The sequence below is a fragment of the Clytia hemisphaerica genome, unplaced genomic scaffold, assembly GCF_902728285.1.
Source record: "Clytia hemisphaerica strain Z4C2 unplaced genomic scaffold, Clytia hemisphaerica genome assembly, whole genome shotgun sequence".
NCBI lineage: Eukaryota > Metazoa > Cnidaria > Hydrozoa > Leptothecata > Clytiidae > Clytia > Clytia hemisphaerica.
Window position 1 is genome coordinate 422,507 of NW_027104534.1, and position 24,489 is coordinate 446,995.

The 24,489-nt window shown below is 33.7% G+C and overlaps 1 protein-coding gene across 1 annotated transcript; it reads left to right on the plus strand.

The window, feature by feature from the left end:
• Positions 1 to 409: 409 nt before the first annotated feature.
• Positions 410 to 17,311, plus strand: LOC136822477 (translocation protein SEC63 homolog). Its single transcript, XM_067078742.1, has 22 exons — positions 410 to 569; positions 2,359 to 2,458; positions 3,030 to 3,144; positions 3,412 to 3,524; positions 4,047 to 4,108; positions 4,451 to 4,560; positions 4,805 to 4,913; positions 5,225 to 5,319; positions 5,592 to 5,727; positions 5,917 to 6,009; positions 6,369 to 6,514; positions 6,963 to 7,015; positions 7,175 to 7,269; positions 7,563 to 7,645; positions 7,957 to 8,016; positions 8,253 to 8,366; positions 8,745 to 8,812; positions 9,448 to 9,557; positions 15,005 to 15,138; positions 15,741 to 15,839; positions 16,149 to 16,253; positions 17,090 to 17,311. The coding sequence occupies exons 1-22, from the start codon at positions 434 to 436 to the stop codon at positions 17,225 to 17,227; spliced, it is 2,274 nt and encodes a 757-aa protein (XP_066934843.1). The 5' UTR covers positions 410 to 433; the 3' UTR covers positions 17,228 to 17,311.
• Positions 17,312 to 24,489: the final 7,178 nt, after the last annotated feature.

Consider the following 24,489-nt stretch of genomic DNA (forward strand, 5'->3'; position numbering starts at 1 on the left):
ATCTTGTAAAAATGATGAAATCCAGAATATCGTTCTTTAACCAAAGTCAAAACAAAAAGACACAAATGCTACCAATCCTACCAGCCAAATCAATAAATGTAAAGTATACGTCAGTCTACTCCTTAACAATAAATTTAATATTACAACTTCTTTGCCTGCTTCCTGAGGGAGGACAATTTTTTGGCAAAAATTAGGCGACTTTGGAGCCTGGAGACTTCAGAAATGGTCTGATTTGGCTGAAATTTGGAACACTTGGGGGTGCTTTTTAATTTTTCAAAAATTTTGATTTTGGAGGCCTGAGCACTAATCTTTTGGTTTGTTTTGCTACAATCAGGCCTATGAATAATGAGCCTAGTGTGTTGCGCACGTTTCACTATTTATAATGCTGATTTAACTTTATTCTAAATAGGTTAAATAAAAATACAAAAAAAATATGGCAGGAATGAAATTTGAGTACGATGAAAAGGGAACAACATTTTATTACTTTATTCTTTCATTTTGTGCTATATTCTTGATCCCAACAACCTATTATTTATTCCCCGATGATTCAAAGAAAAAGAAGACAGAAGGTATGTAATCATAATTTTGTATACATTAATTGGATAAACTGTAATCTATGATTTTTTAGACCAATTCTACAGTGGCAGAGTTTTCTGTTTATCGTTTCACTTACATTTTGATTGTACTTTAATCGTAGAAATTTAGCGAGACTAATTTTAGTGTTTTAGCGAGTTTTCCCTATTTTCGCTAAAATAAATCTTGCTAAAACACGCTGAATCAACAGATCGCTAAAATTTATCCGCGCGGAATTTCTGGTTATATTGCCTTGATACATTTTTATCAATAGGAAGGGTCTCAGTGCAAAGAAATGCTAGAAAACGAATTCAGTCAATGATGTAATACAAGTATTCGCTAAAATTTATCCACGTGAAATCTTTTGAAATTGTGATACGCTATAATAAATCCAAAAAAAATCAAGATTTTCCTGACTCGCTAACATACGCTAAAATTAGTCTTGCTAAAATTTCTACGATCAAAGTACAGCACCTGACCCCGAGAATGTAGTAAACCCCAAGAATGTAGGTTTCTCATTTTTTAGCATGGTAGCCCTAACGATAGTTTAACTTCATAAAAATTTGCTTCAGAGCATATTGTTACATCTTACTGATTATTTCTGGACAGAAAATTTTAACTTGATTTGAATTAATTTTTTCCAACGAAAATCTGAATGGAAGTTGATTGGATATTACCCGAACTGAGACATTTTTTAAATAAATCCTCTCTAAATCGAAATCTATTGGAATTAAGTTATGATGATAGGGTATTTTCTTAGTCCTAATGAACTAAGGAAATGGGGAAAATAGTCCATTTCAATATTTATTGTTCTAAGTTAGATATTTTGACGAAAATGTTTGACATAACTTTTGGGGTTAGTTGACCTACAATTTGGGGGCCTTTTAACCCGACATAAAAGTCTGTCAAATATATAAAACTTGTTTGTTGAACTTTTATAACATGAAAGTACTACCTGGAGATGATTAATGTTGAAATTTGAGCTTTACGACGTCCCAGACCCGTTGGGGCCCGAGCCCAATCAGAAAATTTGCCTAAGTTTGGAGCAATAGAATTTCTATTCCAATTTGGACTTAAAAAGTAGAAATTTTTGGACGCGATGTGGGAAAAAGTTCCACCGGGTGTGAGCGGGGTCTTGTTACATATTCACATATTCAACACAAAATTTCAACCTACAAAATAAAACAACTTCTTGTCTCTTTTTTCGTCCTTCCTTTTACTTTTCCTCATTTGTAGTACGATGAAATTAATATATTTGTTAATTTTTTGTCAGCGTATATTTCTAAAAGTATGAATTTCACTTAGAGAACAATAATTTCCGATGAATACCGAAATTCCATTGAAAAAATCCAATTTTCAGAACAACAAAATGCTCTTTAGAATATTGTTTTCGCATAAAACATTTCTAAAATTTGCTGTTAGAATTAATCCAATTGAAAAAATATCAACATTTTACTATTACTAGATTTAAAGCCATAAAACCAAACCTACATTCTGGGGGCTATAACGAAAATGGGAGTCAACTTCAAGGACCAAAAAAATTGGTCAATCTATCAAAAGTAATGAAATTAACCCCTGGGAAAGGATTTTGGGAGTTCAAAATTTCGTTGAAAATATTTAATATCTTTTAAAATGCAAATCTACATCTTTCAGGTTTGATTCAAATTTCACCTACATTCTCGGGGTCAGGTGCTGTAGATTTAAAGAGTAGTTATAAATTATTATAAGTTTAATGAAATGCCAATATTCAGTATTATATTGATTCTGTATTTTTATTTATCCCAGATGATACAAATGAAAAGAGGAAGCCATGTTACTGTCCTCCATGTATGGCAAAACAGGATTTGATTGTCAAAAAAATTCCTAAGAAAAAAATATACCTTATGTAAGTGTTATTACCTCTACTTTAATTGTTTGTCGGTTGTCTATTCAATACAATCTACTATAATATATGCTTTTTTTTATAAGAATATCTTCTATAAAAATACCCTAAGATTACGCTCTAGGGTGAGTTTCACAGAATTTGATAAGAATACAGTCATTTTGCATTTGGTTAACAGAAAAACTGCTGCTTTTGTTAGACTTTAAATTGAAACTTTGAGGCAGAAATATAATTTTAGCTCCCAATGTGCACTCAAAAGTCCCAAACTCTCAAATCTGCTCAAATTGATCATTTCTCATGTTTGTTGAAAAGTCAAGTCAAGTCTAAGAAGTAAGAATGGGTTAAGAATTTTTCACCCTCAATTTTGGCAATTTCTTAAAAATACTTGACCCTCATCCAAACTACTATTCTTATAAAAAAATGTGTGTATTTGTTTTGGTGTTCAATCCAGCTTCTTCAGGATAAAGAACATCAAAGGGCATTATTCTCTCTAATAACATTGAAAATTCTTTGAAATTTTTACAGTAGATAGTTTTGAAAAAAGATCTTATCAATTTCTCATGCTTTTTTCTAGACGAGCAGTGCTAATAATCTTGTGGGCATTATTGATCACTGGAGTTGTCAAAGTATCACAATTTGAAAAAGAATATAGTGAATATAATCCTTATGACATCTTACAGATAGAAGTTGTAAGTTGATTTTGCAGTGGACCTGTTCCTTTTTTCTTTTATTCTTGTTTGGATTCAATTGCAACTTTTTAACCAGGCTAGAGGAAAAGAAGTGTGAACCAAGTTGATAATGAAATGGGTTAAAATTAAATGTCTAAGTGGGCTAAGTTAAAATTAAATGTCTGAGTGGGCTTTCTACCAAGTTTGGTTCTTAAGGTGATAACCTTTCTTTGAGTTTGATAAATATTGAAATAATTGTCATCTTTTGTTTTTATTTTTTTCGTCTAGGGTGCTACCCAAGCAGAAATTAGGAAGAAATACAGAGATCTCAGTAAGCTGAACCATCCTGACAAAGGAGGAGATGCTGTTGTTTTCATGAAGATTTCGAAAGCTTATCAAGCGTAAGTAAATTCAAAATGAAAAAAACTAATTTTATGTTTTAAGGTAAATAATCCTAATCAATTATTATTGATGGGCCAACCTAGTTGTAACAGTTATTTTATTGATTCCTAAAATTTTAAGGTCAATCATACCCGTGAAAACAACTAGTTGAATTGGTTTTGCCTTTCAAAGCTTTTGTCTTAGGAAACTATTCGCGTCTTTGTAATTTAGACCTTGCCTTTAGACCATCTACAAATTCTGATTTTGAATGGTCCTGGCCGCTTGAAGACGCTCCTAACCGCTCGTTTGATCGGTCATGGTTGCTTGTTAGACCGTTCTAGGTCGTTTGTTAGTGCTTGTTAGTAACAATTACATCAAAAAAATTGTTATGAAATTTCTCTAAATTAACTGGTCATTTACCAGCCCTTAAAAGACTGTCAAAGGGCCTGTTCAATTTTCAGGTACTTAAAATCCCTTTGGGAGTCTTATATTATACTTGGCTAGAGTAAGATTAATGAAATTCATCATTCTTTTGATTTAAGTCTAACAGATGAAGAAACTAAAAAGAATTGGGAAGACTATGGCAATCCTGATGGGCCAGGAGGTTTGCTAAAATTTTTAGATTCGTTTCTTAATAAACATAAGTAAACTTTCTAAATGAAAGACTAAAGCGCTGGTATGACAACATTTCTCCTAGCAGGCATCCATAGAAAATATCAGTCGTGCTTGTCTGATTGAACTGTCTTTTCTATTGGTGGTATCAAATGGTGAACGGGTCTTAGCGCTCCTATAGTAGGAATTAGTTACACCCAGTCAAGAAAAGAACAAGATGTAATGCACCTTCCCCCTGCCTGGAATGGTAACAAAGCTATATTCACAAAATTTCTTTTGGATTAGAAGTTGTTTTTGAATTAATTTCTTCAATAACAAATCTTTACACTTTCAGCAACACAGTTTGGCATTGCTCTACCATCTTGGATTGTCGATAAGAAGAACTCAATGTGGGTTCTTGGGGCATACATGCTTGCTTTCATCATTATACTGCCAATAGTTGTGGTATGTTTTCACAAAATTCATTTTTTCAAAAAACCTCTAAATTGTTTAAGCTGGAATGAATAAAAAAAGTGGCCTGATTGGACTGAAAATTTGTCTAAATATCTCAGATTTTAGTAGAATTAACTCAAGTGATAAACTCTTGAATGAAAACAAAAATTCTCCACTCCAACAAAGATTGTGCTAAATTAATGGCTTATTAGATTGTAATATTTAATTTATAAAAGAAACTGAATGTTGTTTTTAGGGCTCATGGTGGTATCGTTCTATACAATACAGTGCAGAAGAAGTTTTACTTGATACAGAACAATTATTTTGGTATTTTCTTCATCGGACACCTAACATGTCACTAAAACGTGAGCAGATGTTTGAACTGAAACATTTTGTTAGTTTTTGTGCATGGAGTGTTTTTCTATCACTGCTACTCTATATTCGAGTATTAACATTGCATAATCTTGATACCAATTTTTGTGCGTTTTTGGTTCTCTCTGTAAAATATTGCATGAGAAACCGGTACTTCTCCTAAGTGCATTACGAATGAAGCAGAATGTGAAGTTCATTGCATGTGGGCAATATCATATTCTAAGGAGGAAGCAAGTAGTTGTGCTTAGCATTGATTATCGAATATACCCTGATTTTCATTTGCATTGATATTCTTTCATCTCAGGTGCAATAATGATACTCGCTGGTGCATTAGAATTTGATAAAAGTCACAATGCAGAAGTACAGGAAAGACCAAGTGACAATGTTGAACTTCCACAGGTAAGCTACTGGTCCTCTACTTAATTCCAATTAAGTTATTATTATTCATTATTAAGTTATTATGTAATTTTCTTGTCACAGCTGACTCAATTTTCCTAGTATTCTCACTTGGATATACTTAAAATACAGGTCGCATTTTGAGTGAAAAAGTTTTCCATGGACACGTTCTAATGTTCTGTCAATCGCTAAATCAAGTCAATCAATTTTGTATCAAGCCTGCCTCTATTTTGAGTTAATGTTTGAAATGACAAAATGGTTCCCTTCTATTTTAGCTAATGAGAGAGTTACCACAGCTGAACGAGAAGAATAAAGAACGACCTCTATGTTTTGCATACAGTATCAAAGCAAGAGCTCTTATGCATGCTCATTTCTCCAGGATAGCTTTACCACAACAAACACTATTAAAAGGTAAGGTTGATGCTGGTAGTGGTGGTGGATCATTCTGATAGTTAAACGATTTAGTATCAATTACCTATTGTCTATATTATTATTATCTTGGTATTTTTTGAGAGAATTGATGATGTATTTTTAGTTGCCAGAAAGGCACTGGGACTATTGATATTTTCATTAAAGTACCCTTTCTTTTCTTCTTTACAGATTTAGAATTAATTTTGAAGAAATCACCAACGTTAGTACGTGAGATGATTAATATCGTTGGCCAGTTGATGTATTTAGCCAAAATGGGAAGAGGTATAAAAAATGTTTCCCAACTTTTCCTCTATTTTACAAAGTTCACATGAGTGATTCAAATTTGAATGTTTACAAAAATCGGCTAAGGAAAAGCAGTGAACGACTTTATACAATGTTTACAACTGACGATTGGAAACATGAAACTTAAAGTATTGTAAAAAGCAAGTTTGGTTATTTTTCTTTTCTTGATATTATGCTCCTTCGGTAGAGCACTCTTTGAAGATACATTTAACTTCTTACATATACAATATTTGGATAAATTTCTTCGTATGTTACTATTCTACTTGGGAACTCGGTAAAGAGCTCTGCTACTTTGCTACTATTGATTAAATTCATTCTGTCTTCTTTATTTTTTTCAGTATCTCAACCTCCAAAACTTGAAACTATGGAGAATTTAATGAAATTGAGTCAGATGCTGATACAAGGAGTTTGGGAATCTAAATCGACATTTCAGATGTTACCTCACATTTCACAAGAAAACCTACGTCATTTCAATACTAAAAAGGTATCACTTGCCATTCTCAAAGAAACAAATGTTGAAATTCAGTAGATATCCGACTGAAAAAATCCTTTTCCTGTGTCCATTTCCATAAAAGTTTGTTATGGTTTACAGAGCGGTGGCTTAACTTTTTTGTTTGCTTATTCTCGGCTTTTCAACATTTACTGTTTGTGTCATATAATTCTGGGCGCTACCAGAAATGCTATGAAGGTGAGGTATAGTGTCTTAGTGAGTTGGTTACCACCTTTGAAAAATGCAAACAAAACTGTTTTGACCCCCCCTCCTCTTGTCGTCCCCTTTTTTAAATTTTTTATATCCTAACAACTATTTGAAGGTTTTGGAATTTCAAACAGTCTTATCGTTGTAACTGTACAATAGCTTTGAGTAAGCTTTAAAATAAGTGCTCAAGTTGTAGATTGGATCATTGTAACAGTTTGAAAAATTCTTTTTTCAGAGGAAAATAAAGACGATTCGACAGTTTGTTGGGATGAATAACACTGACCGAAGGTAAAGGCTTTTAGTTTAACGTAAAGGAATTCAAGATTGCTTTTATAACAACCTGTATAAACTGTATGAAAGAATGTATTTTGACAGAGAATCGTTTCTACTTTTGGATTTTTCACTGATCTGTTCAGTATTATAGAAACCTTTGTTAAATGCTTTCAGGATGCTTTTGCGGACGTTATCGGACGAACAATATCAAGATGTATTAAATGTGTGTTCTTCTTTCCCTCATCTTGAAATTGAGGCTACAACTAGAGGTACTGTTCATTATCAAATTCCAATCTTAACCTCTCTACACGCTTATGGTTTGTAGAATTTTCGATGATGCGTTTCTGGGAAAAAACATAAATCTCCTATGAGGTATAAAGTCGAAATTTCCAGACAGGAGATAATTATATACGAAATTCCTTATAAGCATTTTCATAAAGAGCCAGATAATTCACACCCCTCAGGTAGAAATACAGTGTCTAGCACTGATGTTTGAGGACCCATTTTAAGTCTTTCGGCGTTAGAAATTTTGGATTTTCTTATTGTTTCCTTTTCTTTTTAGTCATCGATGACGAAGATATGGAAACTGTGACAGTAGGTTCCACTGTCACTGCACTGGTCACACTCACAAGAAAAACTATGGAAGTATGTACACCATTTCCTTTTTGTATAGTAACGGGTGTTATTTTGTTTCTGCTTTCTCTCAAGCTAAAACGAGACTGAATAAGGTTTTCAGGTGGGCGTCAGTGTAGCCTTAGCTTTCTCTTATAAATAAGTTGCATTATGGTTAATGTTTCTTTTAATAAGAAGATTTGCTTGAGTTAGAGACGAAGACGAAATAGAGTGGTGCTTGTCACAAAAGACTACCTTGTTCAAATATTACGCTTTCTTTTTTGGACGGAAAAATCCATCGAATAACACTGTTTTTATAAAAAAAAATTATTTTTACATTTTAGGAGTTCTTTGGTGATGAAAGTGAAGAAGTGTCTTTGAATAATATCGAAAATAACGATGACGTAAGAATTTCGAAATTTCTACAAATTGATATTTTGTTTAAAACGCTAAATTTGACAATCATCTAAAAGAATTGCCCGATAATTTTACAGTCCATGTTTTCTAGAGACGCTAGAGTTTTATTCTGTTTTATCCTATTTCTCAGGTTTGTTAAGCGGAAAAAAGTTTTCGTCTTCATTTTGTTATCTAAGTAATTGTATTATCCCAGTCATTGATTTTCAATGTTCATATTCAACAGGCTACAGCATCACCGAAGCCAGTCAAAGGTTGGCAACGTAAAGTAAAGAAAGGGAAAGGAGCTAAGAAGCCAGTCAAAAAGCAACCTGTCAAAAAGAAGAAAAAAGAGGATGAGGTAAGGTGCTAAGCTATAACGAAGTTTAAAGTAAATAATAAGTAATTGCATTAACTTATTAAGGAATCGTTTAGAATACCGACGGTTTTTTTATTTATCCTTGAGTTATGATACGACTATATAGAATTATTACAATCCCTTTATGAATTGAGCAAATATTTAAGCCATTTGACTGAATAATTATACTTAAATTTATTTTTGAGAAATTACGAACAATTCTAAAGATCCAAAAATTGATAACAATCACTAATCTTGGTACCGATGTACTAGTCACGATGTCTGAGATTTTAGTACTGACCCCTGGGGGTGGCTTGATGGTGCTTGTCAGAATATTTTGCATTCAGACTAATGGTGTTTTCTTTTCCTTCACATCGAAAGAAACAAGAAGACAAAACAGAAAACAAAGAAGAAAAAGATGAGGAAGCTGATGAAGAATCTTATGACGGGTAACATTTTTTTATTTAACTGAATGCACTTCAAACGATAGATTTGTTTCTATGTGAGACCCGGATCATCAGATTATTAGCGACCAGAAGGTGTGACCACGCTATAGTGCTTTATTCATGTGGAGTTCAAACTGACAATCTTCGGCTGTCACTCAACCCACTCTTTTTTATTTCGTCCCTAAATGTTTCATTGACGGTCTTGTGTTGATCTGAGTTTTTCTGACATTTCTTTTTATTCAAAGTAATCATTTCATGGGTGGGGTCTGGAAGCTTTCAAACCCCTCTTCGACATACTGAACTGGATTCATTAAAATGAAAAGGCTGGTGCGTGAAAATTTTACTACAGTGAAGTCTGTTATAACTCGACATGCACGGGGAGCTGCGGGGAGCGCAAATTTGTTCGGTTTAAGAAAGTTTTGCGATATGAAGGAAGGCTTTTACGACATTTTTAACTGAAGGGACTAGAAAATTTGTTCGAATTAAGGAGACGGAGTTATAGAGGAGTTATAGAGGTTCGAGTTAAGGCGAGATTAGAGTTAAAGAGACTTCAGTGTTTTTAGTCAAACTGGCTATTCTCCGTTGATAAGTCTACGGAGTTCATAATTTTAAATAAGATGAATTCTTTTCTCATTCAGCGTGGAAAATATGGATAGCGAAGATGAGAATGCAGCCGATGATGAGGCGGACGAACAAGCAGACGAAGCGGATGACAAAAAGGATGAAGAAGATGATGATGAGGATGAAGGTAAGAAAGATTTTCTCAGGGTATGCATAGAAGTTGGGAAATATTTTCCTTTAGCATTAATAATGACATTTTCATCGCGTGACTTTTGTCGTAGTTTCTCTAGTCACTTAGTCTTACTCAGCTATTGAGTCTCGGTTTTCTTATGCCTTTCTATTATTTCTGCTCGGGGGGGGGGGGGGGGGGGTTCAAAAAAATTTCCAAAGGGGGGTAAAAGGAAAAATAAAAACCCAGGGGGATTTCAAAAAGGTGCAACAAAATTTTTCTTCTGGAGGGAGGACTTTCCAACTGTCACCTTTTTAGTTTTTGTTTACATATGCAGAAACAACTTCCACAAATCACATGACAGATGTTTTCTTTCCTGGATAATTAGTTATCTTTTGTAGAAGTGTGAATGATAATTGATAGAAAACGTAATAATCTTTATTAAAGTATTTGAGATTTTACTGCTTGCTGTTTTGATTTATTGAAATGAAGTTACGACTAAAGGATGAGAGGCTTTTGTATAATCTAGGTAGGTCAGATTACCATATAACAGTTATATTAAATATCTAAGATTATAACTACTTAATATTTCTAAGAAATTTAACACTATTGAAAAAGATCCGTGTAGAGAAGGCACAAATGAATAAATGTAGGTTAGATATTGGTTTAATTGGTTTTCTGTGTATTGGTTTTGTGTGCCAATGATGAAACATAAACTAACTTATAGGATCAAAAGTATGGAGACTAATATATTGAGTTTCAAAACAAAGATAGAAGTTCAAAAATAGGAGAATTCTAAAAACAAGAAGCTAAATCTAAATTTCTAGCTAGTGCCTTATCAAAATAATATTCATTACATTTTTTACTAAGATTTTCCTTTTTCGTAATATTTTTCACATTTGCATAATGCATCATTAGTTTTTTAAAGAACTACATTTTTCATGTGCAATGCAAATGTCAAAGGTGCATAAAAATTAATTGCCCAAATCGCTCATTGAACAATAGCCTGAAGACTTTGCAATAATTCACTTTTTTTTAATGTCGAGTGGATTTGGCATTTGGAATTGTCATCCAAACTCCAAACTGGCCGTGGTAATAATGGGTTTTCAGAGTTTCTTTTTAAAATTTTTCATGCATTTTTGAAAAATCTACAACCTTTTGTCCGAGATTGCGGCAATCTGAAATTTATTGGTGGGGGGACTGACCCAGGAGGAAACTAATGTATTGCAAGCTCGGCCAACTCTCGCCATTAAAGGAATAAAACTTTGAGCTTGGAAAGTTGAAATTTGTCAATGATGATAGTCTATTCTTTAAATAGATATGTCAGACGGAGGATAGAGACAAAAATACCATTAGATGCTAGAAATTTCCAACATGTTTCAGCAAGGGTCGTTTTCAAGGTATATTTCTAGCTAAAAAAATTCAGTTTTTAAACAAAAAAAAATTTTTGGCGTCAAATAAACGTTTTTCTGTGACGTGTATTTATGAGCCGTCTGTAAGTAAGTGATCTGTAAAAAATGGACGTGTAAACACATACTTAAGGCGCTATTAAATTGAGACCTTGGTTTAAACCCTTGGGTTTTAAGGTTTTTAGTTTGTTGATCCAAAAGTTCTCTCGTGATAGAATGGTGTTTTTCAGCTGGCTTTCATTTCCTTCGATGTTTCTTAGTTGTTCAATGATCGTAGATTTAGCATCCTTGTTGAAGCGTTTGCACGCTGGAATGGTGTCTTCTTTCGGATAAAGTGCATTGCTTCTGTGGTTGTTTAAATGGACCTTGAAGGGTGTTTCAGTTTTACCGGCGTATTGGATCTTGCAGATTTGACATTCTAGTAGGTAGATGACGTATTTGCTTTTACAGTTGACATTGTGGAATATCTTTAAATAGATATGAGTATTCTTTATTATTGTAGCACTAATAAACTTTTGTTAAGTAAGCGATTTGTAATAACATTTTTTCACTATATCCTAATTTTTCCATCCCGGGGAATCTTTGTAACTTTGAATATTTTTCATTTATTCCTGTTTATTGAGTTAGTTACACGCCCTCGAATGAACGTAATTAACATTACTTGAATGAATATTTATGTCTTCCAGGCAGGGAGTCTTTTTTTTTGATGATTGAGTCGAAAAATGTGGTGTTGATTTTCATTCTCTCTATGATGACGTGTCTTCATCTTTTGTATGGAAGCACCCAAAAACCTTTAAATTGAAAAGAGACTGAAAGCATTATGTCAGGAATATTTCGGGAAGATTGTGAATATTTTCTTTTATTTCACAAGTCTTGAAGAGAAGTGCGACTTCCTTTTTATATTCGTTTTCTACCGTTCGAAAGCAATAGAGAAAATGAATGCCAATGGTAGCCACAATTTCACTATGAACAATGGTAATATCACTATCGATAGTGATATTCTCACCACTGATGGTAGCGCCAGTGGTAGCGGTGAAATTCATCCAGAAGTTCTAGTGAATATTCGTGAAGTAGCCGAAGAAATTAACTATTACTACGTTCTTAATATTTTCCCTGGTTTGGTTGCGATTGGTGGTTTCTGGAATCTGCTTATCATCGTTTACTTCGTCAAAACCAATTTGAAGAAAGGATTAAAGCGAATGAGCTCGTATCATCTTCTGATCATTAATCTTGCTTTGGCCGATCTATCCATCTGCATTGGTGTACCAATTGCCTTTCATTTCCTTATAAAACAGACATGGGAACTCCCGGCATTTGCATGTCTTATATTCCGTGTTTATTTCCTGGAAGTTGTTCCAATGACATCATGCTGGGCACTGACCTTAATTTCTTTTGCTAGATATCGCTCCATTACCTACCCAATGGCTGTCCGAATCAATAAAAAGAAATACGGACTAGCTTGTATTTTGATTTGGGTTATACCAACTCTGATCAACATCGCTGATTTTATGCGGATTAAATTGGTGTATAATTCTGAGGAGGATAGCCATAGTTGTGACTACGACTATACCGAAAGAGGCCAGAAACCAGTGGTTGAACTGCAATCAATCGTCAATTACGTACTCGACAGCTTCATCCCTCTAGCACTGATGGTGTATTTTTACTACCGAATGTCAAAAGCGATGCACCAAGATGAAAATGCTAATTCGTTTGCACTGAGTGACCAAAGCCGATCAAGGAATCGGGCAGCGCTGAGAACAATTAGCGGGCTTATATACGTGTTTACTTTTAGCGTCATGACAGCAAGAATGTTGGATGTTTTCCTAAGGCTTTTGGGATACTTCTACTTCATTGGAGGATCAGTGGAGTCTAAATTCTACATCGTTTTTGATATTTACAGATTTATAACCCATCCCTTACATTTTCTACTCTTTTTCTCAAACAATATGCTCAATATTTTTGTCTACGCGAAAATGATACCTGGATTTCGGCGTTTTTTGTTGGCTGTTTTTACATTTGGGCTGTATCGTCGAAGAAACACAATCAATTCGTAATATGGTTGAATATTTCAAGTTTTTAATTTTCCACATCACAGACTAAACAAAGCAATAACTTTCTGACTATTACTCGTCAATGTTACGAGTGGGAAAACCCTCAACGAGTCATCTCAAAATAAAAGAACAAACATTTTATTCAAAACAAAATTAAAAGTAAAAGAATTGTAATTTTATTAGGTAAAATCTGTATACATTAGGAAATTGGATTATTATGTTATAAATTCGCACAAATTTGACCGAGATTACAATCTTTCTCTTTACAGTCAATAAACTTACCATTCCCTAGGTAATTAAAATGAGCTTTTTTCGGACATGCTGAATAATAGGTTGGTATGAAAATATGCTTGTTATTAAATACCAGATAGTTTTGTTCCGTTTTTTTTTCGGACATGCTGCATAATTTTCTTTTCGTTTTTCGGAACTATTACTTGTGCGTAGGTACAATCATGGTCGTAATATTTGAGAAAAAAGGGAAATCCACCGGGAAGTTTTGAAACCACAATCGATTTAAAAGTGCTCTAAAGTAGGTTTGAAGGGTAGAGTTTTAACTCTGAGTTTTAACACTAGACTTAAGACTAGTCCAATATATTCAAAAATAGTCCAATAAGGCTCAGAATATAGCCTGGAAGTCTGCCAATCCATCCCTAATTGAAATATTTGATTAAGTTAAAGAGATAGCCCAAAATCGACTTTCTCGCCAGAACTTTAAATCTTGAAAAACGTTAAGATAACCGGAATTCTCATTCTATTTCGACCATGATTGTCTTTGAAAATAAGAAAAAATGCCAAATTCTGCTCTGCTGGGGGTCTAATTTCAAACTAAAGGCATATTTTCCGGTTAAAAATATCCCTTTCTTCGATTTAACGCCAAAACTTTTAAAAAATTGAAAATTTTTCTGAAATATTGGCATTTTTTTTTGATTTCTGTAATATGACCTTTTCAAAAGTTGAAATATTTCACCAAAAACTGATTTTGACCCAATGAAATGCTTCAAAATAGTCGGAAAGGGTTATTTCAATTTTTTGGGCTTTATCTGTAATTTTAGACCCCCCGCAAGCAGAAATCAGCATTTAGTTTCAAAGACAATCATGGTCGTAATATTTGAAGAATTGTGTTTTGAAATTTACGCTGTGCGGTACTCTAAAGGATGAAATTAGAATCCAGATTTTGTATTTATAGAAGCTATTTCCTGCTGTTGGGAAAATTGGCTGTACCAAGAAAATGTTATTGTTTTTCTTACTCTTATATTTTTTGTGATTAATTTGGAAAAAGGACTTGTTTTGAATTATTATATACTGAAGCTACATGTTCAAAAATAAACATCCCGACACAATGTTTTGATTTAAAACTAAAGAAATATCACCTTGATACTCTTCACTCTTGGTACGCCCCTCGCTTTTTTTTTTATTTTTGTAAAAATTTTCCGAACGGGACATTTTCATTTTAATCCTCCTGCTAATCAATACACGCTTTTTTAAAGAATATCTTCTATAAAAATATCAGGGTGAAAATTGGCCATCGTAAGACCCTAAGAAAAACCTTAGGTGAGTTTCACAGAATTGATAGAATACAGTTATTTTGATTAGGTAAGAAAAAAAACTGTCCTTGTTAGACTTGAATTTACACTTTGAGGCAGAAATGTATTTAGCTCCAAATGTTCATCAAATTGATCATTCTCATGTTGTAAAAAGTCAAGTCTGAAAAAGGATAGAATTTATGCAGAATTTTCACCTCAATTTTGCAATTTTTAAGAATGCTGACCCTCATCCAAGTAAAGATTGGTTATGTTACAGTTTGTTGTTGTGTAATTTCACAAAACACTCTGCCTGTCATTTTAGCAGAATACCTAGATCCATTTTATAAGAACAATAAAAACCTTGAATGTAAAAATTTAAACAGTTTGAACATTTTGATGTTTGAGCTGCTGAAAAATAAGAATACCCGAACAAGAAGAATTCATCGCGTTGAGAATAATGAAAAGTGAAATTATTCTTTCAGGAAATATGGTCGAAAGAGACGATGGGGCGGATGATGAATGGTCCAGTATAAAAGATGATATGATGCAACCTGATCGTCTCTTAGATGCCAAATCCAAAGAAAGTCATATCGTTCATTGTCCTTACTATCCAATGGTTGGTATAATACTTGTTTTCTTTATAAGCATTCCGCTTATAAGCATATCTTGGCTCTTATATGGCAAAAATTTAAGCATAAGCTAAGCATTACCTTGAGCCTATGAAAAATTTATTTTCCTGATTTTGGCTGTTTTCAGCTCGGATTTTACGGATTTTTAGAATTTCCCTCAAATTTTGCTTGATGTGATATAAGCATCCTTATAAGTATTTTTCAGTCTTGTCAAGTCATCGATCTAAGCATCTTCGAGCCTGTTTTCGAATTATTGTATGCTTAAGCGAGGTCAATTTAATTGATAATCTAATGGTTAAAATGAAAAATTGAACATAAAATTCTTAAAGCCTTGCAAAAACTAGCAAAATTTTGAAAATTTGGGAGTCTGTGAAGGAATGCAAATAAAAATGTACTATCAAGATGAATTAGATTTTTATTTCGATTTTTGGAATTTCAGAGTCGGTCGGGCTTAGCCCGAGCCCCCTTTACAAGTTGTAAAACAATTAATCAAACTGGTCTCGCCTTATTTAAAAACTTCAGATGAGAAACTTACGTGTTCATTTCGATTTTTTAAACTGAATTTAACTGAATCTTTTTCGTTGGATAGGAAAAACACGAATATTGGTGGGTATACTTGATCAATAAGAAGAATAATCAATTAGTCACAGCTCCACAGCAAGTCACCAATCTCAAAGTTACTGAAAAGGTTTGTCTACACCTTGCAATACTAAGTGCTTCAAATTTATTTTTCGATTGTTTTCCAAACCCGTTTATTAAATATTTTCATCAGTCAAGAGAAGATCTATAGTTACCTTATTTTGGGGGTACTTTAGATTTCCTACCCCCTCAACTCCGAACCCCCCGGGAAGTAGTTAGCACTGGCCTTAAAATACATTATTTAAAGTATCTCCCAAAAGCAAGGACATGCTAAACGTTGATTTGGTGACTTCGATTTTAAAACTTTGACTACTTTTGACTACCCACTGACCAGAACTCGTTTTCTCACCCTTCCTAGGTGCAATTGAAATTCTCAGCGCCAGAGAAACCAGGCATTTATCAATACATTGTGGTGGTCAAGTCAGATTCTTATGTTGATTTCGATATGACTAAACCTCTAAAAGTAAGTACTGTTGAGTCTCTTTAATTTGACTCTCTATTATAACTGGAATGTCTCCTTAACTCAAACAAGTTTTCTCATCCCTTCGGATAACAACCTGACTGCATAAGTCCATAAAAAAATTGCGTTCCCCGTGCTTGTTCGAGTTATGGAGACTCCACTTTAGCTCGTTTCTCAAATTTCTTATGTGATTCGGTAATAAATGCGTTCAACACGAAGACTAATGATGAACTAATATTTTTAACATTTGAATATGGAATACGTGCATCGCGTGTATAATACATCTTACAAGTATTTTGTGTATCTATTTTCATATATTCAAGCCCCTTTCATCATTTTTTAAGATGTCTTTGAAATGACTGTTGCTTTTGTCACTAGACTTGTTCTAAAAATGATTTCTTCTACGGACGCTGTTTGGATTGGAACGGGACAGCGTAGATTATTCTATTCACGATATGTACCATTGTAATGTTTTCTGATATTACATCACGGACCCAATTCATGATATGCACCACTGCAATGACTTCATGAAATTATGCAACATTTCTGTTTTTGTTCCACCTAATACGTCACTTTTTCTATTGTTTGAGTGACGTATTGGGTGGAAAATTTTAAAAGTTCTCAGAAGACTCTCCAGTGGTGCATATCATGAATAGCTGATTGGTTCTAAGTGACGTAAAATCAGTCAATACGTCACTTTCAACCAGTCAGATGTTTGCTCCGTGAAGACATTGCAATGGTGCATATCATGAATATACATTTTGTTCCTTTGCAATTTCCTCAAATGATCCTCACTCCATGTCCTGCAAATTGATATGGTGTTTTTCTGTTATTCCCAGGTGGCAGTATCAGAAGCGAAAGATTTCGATCCTGGAGAGCATTGGAATTATTCGAGTGAAGATGACGATAAAGATGATTCCGGTGAAAGCGTTTACGAAACTGAAGAAGAAGATGATGATGATGACGATGAGGATTAATCACGCCATCAGGGTGGAACGCCCGTCAAACAACCGCCCGAATAGTCAAAAGTGTCAAGGGCGTCCGAACTTCAGATCATGGTCTCTCAGACAGATCTTTTTAGACTTGTCCAAGGAAAACTCGTTCCAAAACAACTTTTCGAAAAAGGTTACCACATGTTTGATTTTTAAAACAAATTTCAGACAATTCTAGCTTCTCTTTTATATTGACCACGCCCAAGGGTTTTTAGTACTTTACTTTCGCACCTCTTAAGCTAAAGTGCCGCTCGTATATTTCCCTCTTTTTAATTATTCAGTACTGAATACAAAAATAAGGGAAGGTTTTTTATCAATATTAGAAATTATTATTATTATAAGAAATATGTATCGGTAGGGTTTATTTTATATCTAGAAATATTTCTGTTGAATTACACTTCATGTCTGATAGAATCTGTTTTATTCCTTAGTAACTAGAATATTACCCATTCGGTCTAATCATTAAACGTTTGTTATATAAAGTTCTAAATTAAATTTCTTTTGGCATGTAATATAATTTGATTAAAATAAAAAAAGATCAATCGGTCAAAAAAAAATTATCAGTGAAAAAATTACAAAAATAACTTGAAAGTGACGTAATGTCAGAAGACAGAAATTCATATTCCAGCTTCATCGAAAAAAGTATCAAAAGTTAAAACTAGGTGTCATACCCCCAAAAGAACACCCCTTATTGGAAAATTGCGGACAAATCACCATCTGTTGGGTGAAGCCTGAAATTCTTCCATCCCCATTTTTCCATAAACCCATACTCCCGATTATAAACGAAATGGATTGCCTTTCGGAGCTATTCCTAAGGACTATATTGAGCTGCTGACTATAGAAAAGAAAAACTTTCTTACTAGGCCATCAAAATATCGAAAAAATTGAGATTATTTCCTACACCGTAGATAATTACTATTAATCATTACTGTCGAACGTGCTAACCGCTCTGGCTCAACTTCAGTATTATTTAAATTACTCAAAAATCAACATTTTCAAAAAATGAAAAAAATAAAAATCCCAAATATCACCCAAGAAGTGACAAACTTCATCAAAGCGGACATTTTGAAGTCTCCGCCTGCCCCAAAATTTGAGGTGACAACAGACATGCATACAGGCAAAAAACATGCTCAGATCTAGGTAGTCACTGAGTTGCAAAAACATTGATAATTTTAAATTACAACCTTGCCCTGGTTCCTCAGCTTGATCTTCTCAGAAGTTTTTTATATTTGTTTTCCTAGAGCTTGCTTCAACGCCATCATTCAATATTCTTTCTAAGAAATGGGCCCACAAAAGTAAAACGTTTCAATCAGAAAAGTCAGTTTTCATTCTCAATTGTACGAACTAAACAAATGCATACGCGAACAACCGTAAAAGTGGGGGAGTTGAAGGCTCAAATGGGATAAAATTCACTAGGAATTTGAGAAAAAAATCTCATTTTCTTAAAATTGGGGAGGCTAAAGTCACCCCAGTCTCCCCCTTCCGCCGGGCCTGAAAAGTTGGGAAAATTTGAAATTGTCTGTTTACGAATTTATATAGCTTAAATTTTTTTTTAAACCTAAACGTCATATGCAACCACAGCTCTTTTAAAAGTGTATAAATGGGCTCTTCTAGAAAAAAAATTGTATATGGGGGATGGAAGGTATAACAATTTTCAGTGATTTATCCCCTAAAGTCAAAAAATGTGTACAAATCTGTACTAGCTTTAAAGCTAATAGAGTTCGACTGCCTATTTTACAAAATAAATCATTCATCATCATCTGTTAATGCCCAATCACTGACGATTTCTTCTGTAGAGCATTTTGGTTTGTAATTTGAAAATATTTTTGTTTGGTTTTGTAATTTTTGAATGAGGCGTAGTTTTGTTCTTGGGCTTCCTCTTACGCACCAGTTGAATCCTTTATTGTTATTGTTTTTGTTGAGTTTCTTTGCTTGTTCTTGCATCTCCTTGATCTTTTTCCGTTCGTTGAGTGTGAAATCTTCCGTTATACTTACCTGAATGAAACAAGTTTCTTTCAGCATGTGTAAATTCTTCACGATGAGATCTTTGTCATGTTGACTTTGTAGGGTGACTTTCAAAGGACGGCCATTCTTAGTTTTTCTGTCTCCTAATCTGTGGTGAGTAACATTGATTTCTGGAACATTGATGTCATCTAGGAGTTTCTCGGAACCGAAATATGTCATATTTTTTCCCATTTTCTTCTTTTTCCTTATCTGGGCCTGAATATTCGAGAAACCCGTGAACGATCATATTCAGTTTTCTAGATTCTAAGTCTCTCCTTTCACTTTCTTCCTTCCGTTTTTGTTCTTCGGCAGATTTTATATCTTCTTTTTGCTTCTTGGTAATCTCGGCGTATGTTTTCTTTGATGTTTCAGTCATTATATCTGCTGTGTGCTTTATTTCCTCCTTTATCATGCTTCTTGTCTTTTCCTCCATCTCTTGTAGTTTTCCTGCCAGAAAGGTTTTGAGGTCATTTTTGATGGAATCACGGGTTTTTGTGTTGGTGTTGACCTCATTGTTCAGTTTTTGTATGACGTCGTCTTTCTTTTTAAGTTCATTTTGAATCATATGTTGAGTGTTTTTTCCCACTTTATTTCTTAGGTCTTTCGTTATTCGCACGCAGTTTGAACATAAGTAATGATCGTTGTAGGATGTCACAAATATTTGTAGTTGATACTCCATAATGAACTAATCTTTTACATTTTTTGCATGTTAAGCGATCCAGGTCTTCGTTTTCAGTACATCTTGACGACGTGTAAGCTTGAGGTGGTGCGGCTGCTTCGAAAGGCTGATCTTTATCCATTTTGATGTTATTTTCATGAATTTTGATGTTTTTATTTGTTTTCAGCCATTTTTTCGAAAAGCGTTGCAAAAGCGTCTGATCTAGTTGACGTCAAATAAAAACCATTATATTCCTTCACTCTCCAAAAGTTCAAGCGAATGTGAACATTTATGTTCTATTTGAATTTATTGAATATAAGATATAACGAATTTTGTTAGGTGACAACAATCAAATATCTTTAAAATTTGTCCAAAACTATTGTGAAATTTAACAGTATATCCTACAGTATATATATTAAAGAATAAATTATATAAACAATAAAAACCATTAACCATGTTAACCATGTTTATCGAATTGAAGAGACTCCCCACTTTGTATTATCTAGGTAGGTCAGAGATTGTACCATTAGTTCAGGGAAAGTGTGTCAATTGTGCATTTTTGGCTAGAAAGCATGAAATTTGATACAGTGGTACCTTAGGGGGTAAGAAACATTTTAGAAACAGCTTCTGACCCACTTCCGGAACACCTGTTTGTGTATCATATAATAGTTAAGAAATTTAACACTTCTATACACCTTTTCGACCGTACTCGCGTGGTCAGACGCGTGCCACTTATATTTAATTTACCACTCTAAAACCGATCCAATCCTTTATTTTTTTACACTTTTTTCTATTGTCCTTAGGTGTGAAAAAAGACTGGAACGGTTTTAGGGTGGTAAAATGGACAAAAAATGCCCGCGCGGCAATTGGTAGCGAGCACCTCACTAAAAACCGGGATTTTTCATCTCGTTTCTTAATTAATTGCGTAAAAAAAACGCGGGTGACGTCTAGTATAGGCTAGGCAATTGGCGGCTAGGGTCGAAAAGGTGTATTGAAAAGGACACGTGTAAAAAAGGCACAAATGAATAAATGTAGATTAGATATTGGTTTAATTGGTTTTCCATTTAGAGTTTAGCCAATGATGAAACATAAACTTATAAACTTATAGGATCAGAAGTATCGAGACTAATATATCGAGTCTCAAAATGAAGATAGAATTTAGAAATTCAAAAATAGGAGAATTCTAAAAAAAAGAAGCTAAATCTAATAAAATCATTTATTACATTTTTTATTAAAATTTTCCTTTTTCATAATATTTTTCACATTTGCATAGTGCATTATGTCAGGGATATCTCGAGAACTTTTATTTCATGAGTCTTGAATAGAAGTGCGACTTTATTTTTAAATTGGTTTTCCACCGTCGGGTAGTAATTTATTGCTTTAATTTCGAAAGCAATAAAGAAAATGAATGCCAATGGTAGCCACAATTTCACTATGAACAATGGTAATATCACTATCGATAGCGATAATTTCACCACTGATGGTAGCGCCAGCGGTAGCGGTGAAATTCATCCAGAAGCTCTGGAGAGTATTGGCGAAGTAGCAGAAAAAATTCACTATTACTTCTTTCTTAATATTTTCCCTGGTTTAGTTGCGATTGGTGGTCTCTGGAATCTGCTTATCATCGTTTACTTCGTCAAAATCAATTTGAAGAACGGATTAAAGCGAATGAGCTCGTATCATCTTCTGATCATTAATCTTGCTTTGGCCGATCTAGCCATCTGCATTGGTGTACCAATTGCCTTTCATTTCTATACAAAACACACATGGGAACTCCCGGCATTTGCATGTCTTATATTCCGTGTTTATTTCCTGGAAGTTGTTCCAATAACATCATGCTGGGCACTGACCTTGATTTCTTTTGCTAGATATCGCTCCATTACCTACCCAATGGCTGTCCGAATCAATAAAAAGAAATACGGACTAGCTTGTATTTTGATTTGGGTTATACCAGCTCTTATCAACATCGCTGATTTTATGCGGATTAAATTGGTGTATAATTCTGAGGAGGATAGCCATAGTTGTGACTACGACTATCCCAAAAGAGGCCAGAAACCAGTGGTTGAATCGCAAGCAATCGTCAATAACGTGATCGACAGCTTCATCCCTTTAGCACTAATGGTGTATTTCTACTACCGAATGTCAAAAGCGATGCATCGAGATGAAAATGCTAATTCGTTTGCACTGAGTGACCAAAGCCGATCAAGGAATCGGGCAGCGCTGAAAACAATTAGTGGGCTTATATACGTGTTTACTTTTAGCGTCATAATATCAAGAATGCTGGATGTTTTCCTAGGTCTTTTGGGATACTTGATCATTGAACATGAAGGATCAGTGGAGTCTAAATTGTACATTATTTTTGATATTCACAGATTACTCTTTTTCTCAAACAATATGCTCAATATTTTTGTCTACGCAAAAATGATACCAGGATTTCGGCGTTTTTTGTTGGCTGTTTTTACATTTGGGCTGTATCGTCGAAGAAACACAATCAATTCGTAATATGGTTGAATATTTCAAGTTTTTAAATTTTCCACATCACAGACTAAACAAAGCAATAACTTTCTGACTATTACTCGTCAATGTTACGAGTGGGAAAACCCTCAACGAGTCATCTCAAAATAAAAGAACAAACATTTTATTCAAAACAAAATTAAAAGTAAAAGTAAAAGAATTGTAATTTTATTAGATAAAATCTGTATACATTAGGAAATTGGATTATTATGTTATAAATTCGCACAAATTTGATCGAGATTACAATCTTTCTCTTTACAGTCAATAAACTTACCATTCTCTAGGTAATTAAAATGAGTTTTTTTCGGACATGCTGAATAATAGGTTGGTATGAAAATATGCTTGTTATTAAATACCAGATAGTTTTGTTCCGTTTTTTTTTCGGTCATGCTGCATAATTTTCTTTTCGTTTTTCGGAACTATTACTCGTGCATAGGTAGAAAGATGTACTAAAAAGTTAAGCAACGGTCCTAAAAGGCAATAATAATACCATAACAAAACTTTTGACTCAATTGGAATCAACCATCCTTATATTTTTTTCGGACATTGTAAATGACAAGTTCCTGTTTTTATTGAAATTCTTTTGACGGTTTTTCGCTTTTTAATTCGATTTTAGTGTGTAAAAGGCCGATATTTTTATATCTAATTTTCATTTTTTTTTGTATTTGAATTAAATTAAATTTTGAAATTTGAATCTTAAAAAAGTATCAACACGGTAGAACTATCAACATTACCTTAAATGTTTGATTTGCGTTCAAAGTAATCAAATCTCACTGATATTTTCCTTTCCAAGCTCTCTAATTCGATGTTAACCTTGTGTTTATCGAATTGGAGAGACTTCCCACTATTCAATATAAAAAGTCAATTCTTCTCGAAAATTGAATTACAGGGCGTCGAATTAAAAAAAGTATTAAAAGGCTCTATATAATTTTATTTTTTCTCCAATTCTCAATTTCGGTTTTTTATTAAAAGACTATTCCATGCTGGCTTCTTAAGTAGAAAGAATTAAAAAATTTAAACATGTTTAAAAGTAGAATTGTGTTTTGAAATTTACGCTGTGCGTTACTCTAAAAGATGAAATTAGAATCCAGATTTTGTATTTATAGAAGCTATTTCCTGCTGTTAGGCAAATTGGCTGTACCAAGAAATTGTTATTGTTTTTCTTGCTCTTATATTTTTTGTGATTCATTTGTTCAAAAATGAACATCCCGACACAATGTTTTGATTTAAAACTAAAGAAATATCACATTGATACTCTTCACTCTTGGTACGCCCCTCGCTTATTTTTTATTTTTGTAAAAATTTTCCGAACGGGACATTTTCATTTTAATCCTCCTGCTAATCAATACACGCTTTTTTAAAGAATATCTTCTATAAAAATATCAGGGTGAAAATTGGCCAAATCGTAAGAACCCCTAAGAATAACCTCTAGGGTGAGTTTCACAGAATTTGATAAGAATACAGTCATTTTGTATCAGGTTAATAGAAAAAAACTGCTTCCTTTGTTAGACTTGAATTTACACTTTGAGGCAGAAATGTAATTTTAGCTCCAAATGTTCATTCGAAAGTCCAAAACTCTCAAATTGATCATTTCTCATGTTTGTAAAAGAGTCAAGTCTAAAAAATTAAGAATATGCTAAGAAAAGAATAGTAGACCCTCATCCAAAGTAAATTCTTATTAAATATTTGCTTTGAGAAGGACATATTTGTTAAAACGGGCGTTTTTCCTCCGCATTTTCATTCTTTTCCAAGGTTTAGAAAAAGTCATTTTCGTGAGTTTGTGCATGAGTCTCTTTTTAAATCAAGCTCCGGCGGTAAAACAGTAGGATGTTCTTTTTTCGAGGCGGAAGACGTCATTTCTTCGAGAAACGTCTGTGGAAAATATCCGTACGGCGCTCTATTCTCCTTGCCGATCGGGCAACGTCGCCCGTTTCAGAAGCGTATTGTTGATCGGACCATATACTGCTTTGTTTCTGACTGTCAAAACAAAAATGGCAGAAAATAGACAACAACTTTTGCTGTTCGCTATTTTTCTTTGGTTTTTATGCTTTAATGAGTTGAATTGGATCAT

Bases quoted from the DNA above. Each gene is read 5' to 3' on its own strand.
- LOC136822477 (XM_067078742.1), top strand. From the start codon at position 434: ATGGCAGGAATGAAATTTGAGTACGATGAAAAGGGAACAACATTTTAT. The intron at 5,320-5,591 runs GTAAGCTACTGG...CTTCTATTTTAG, and splicing joins ACAATGTTGAACTTCCACAG to CTAATGAGAGAGTTACCACA. The intron at 7,270-7,562 runs GTACTGTTCATT...TTTTCTTTTTAG, and splicing joins AATTGAGGCTACAACTAGAG to TCATCGATGACGAAGATATG.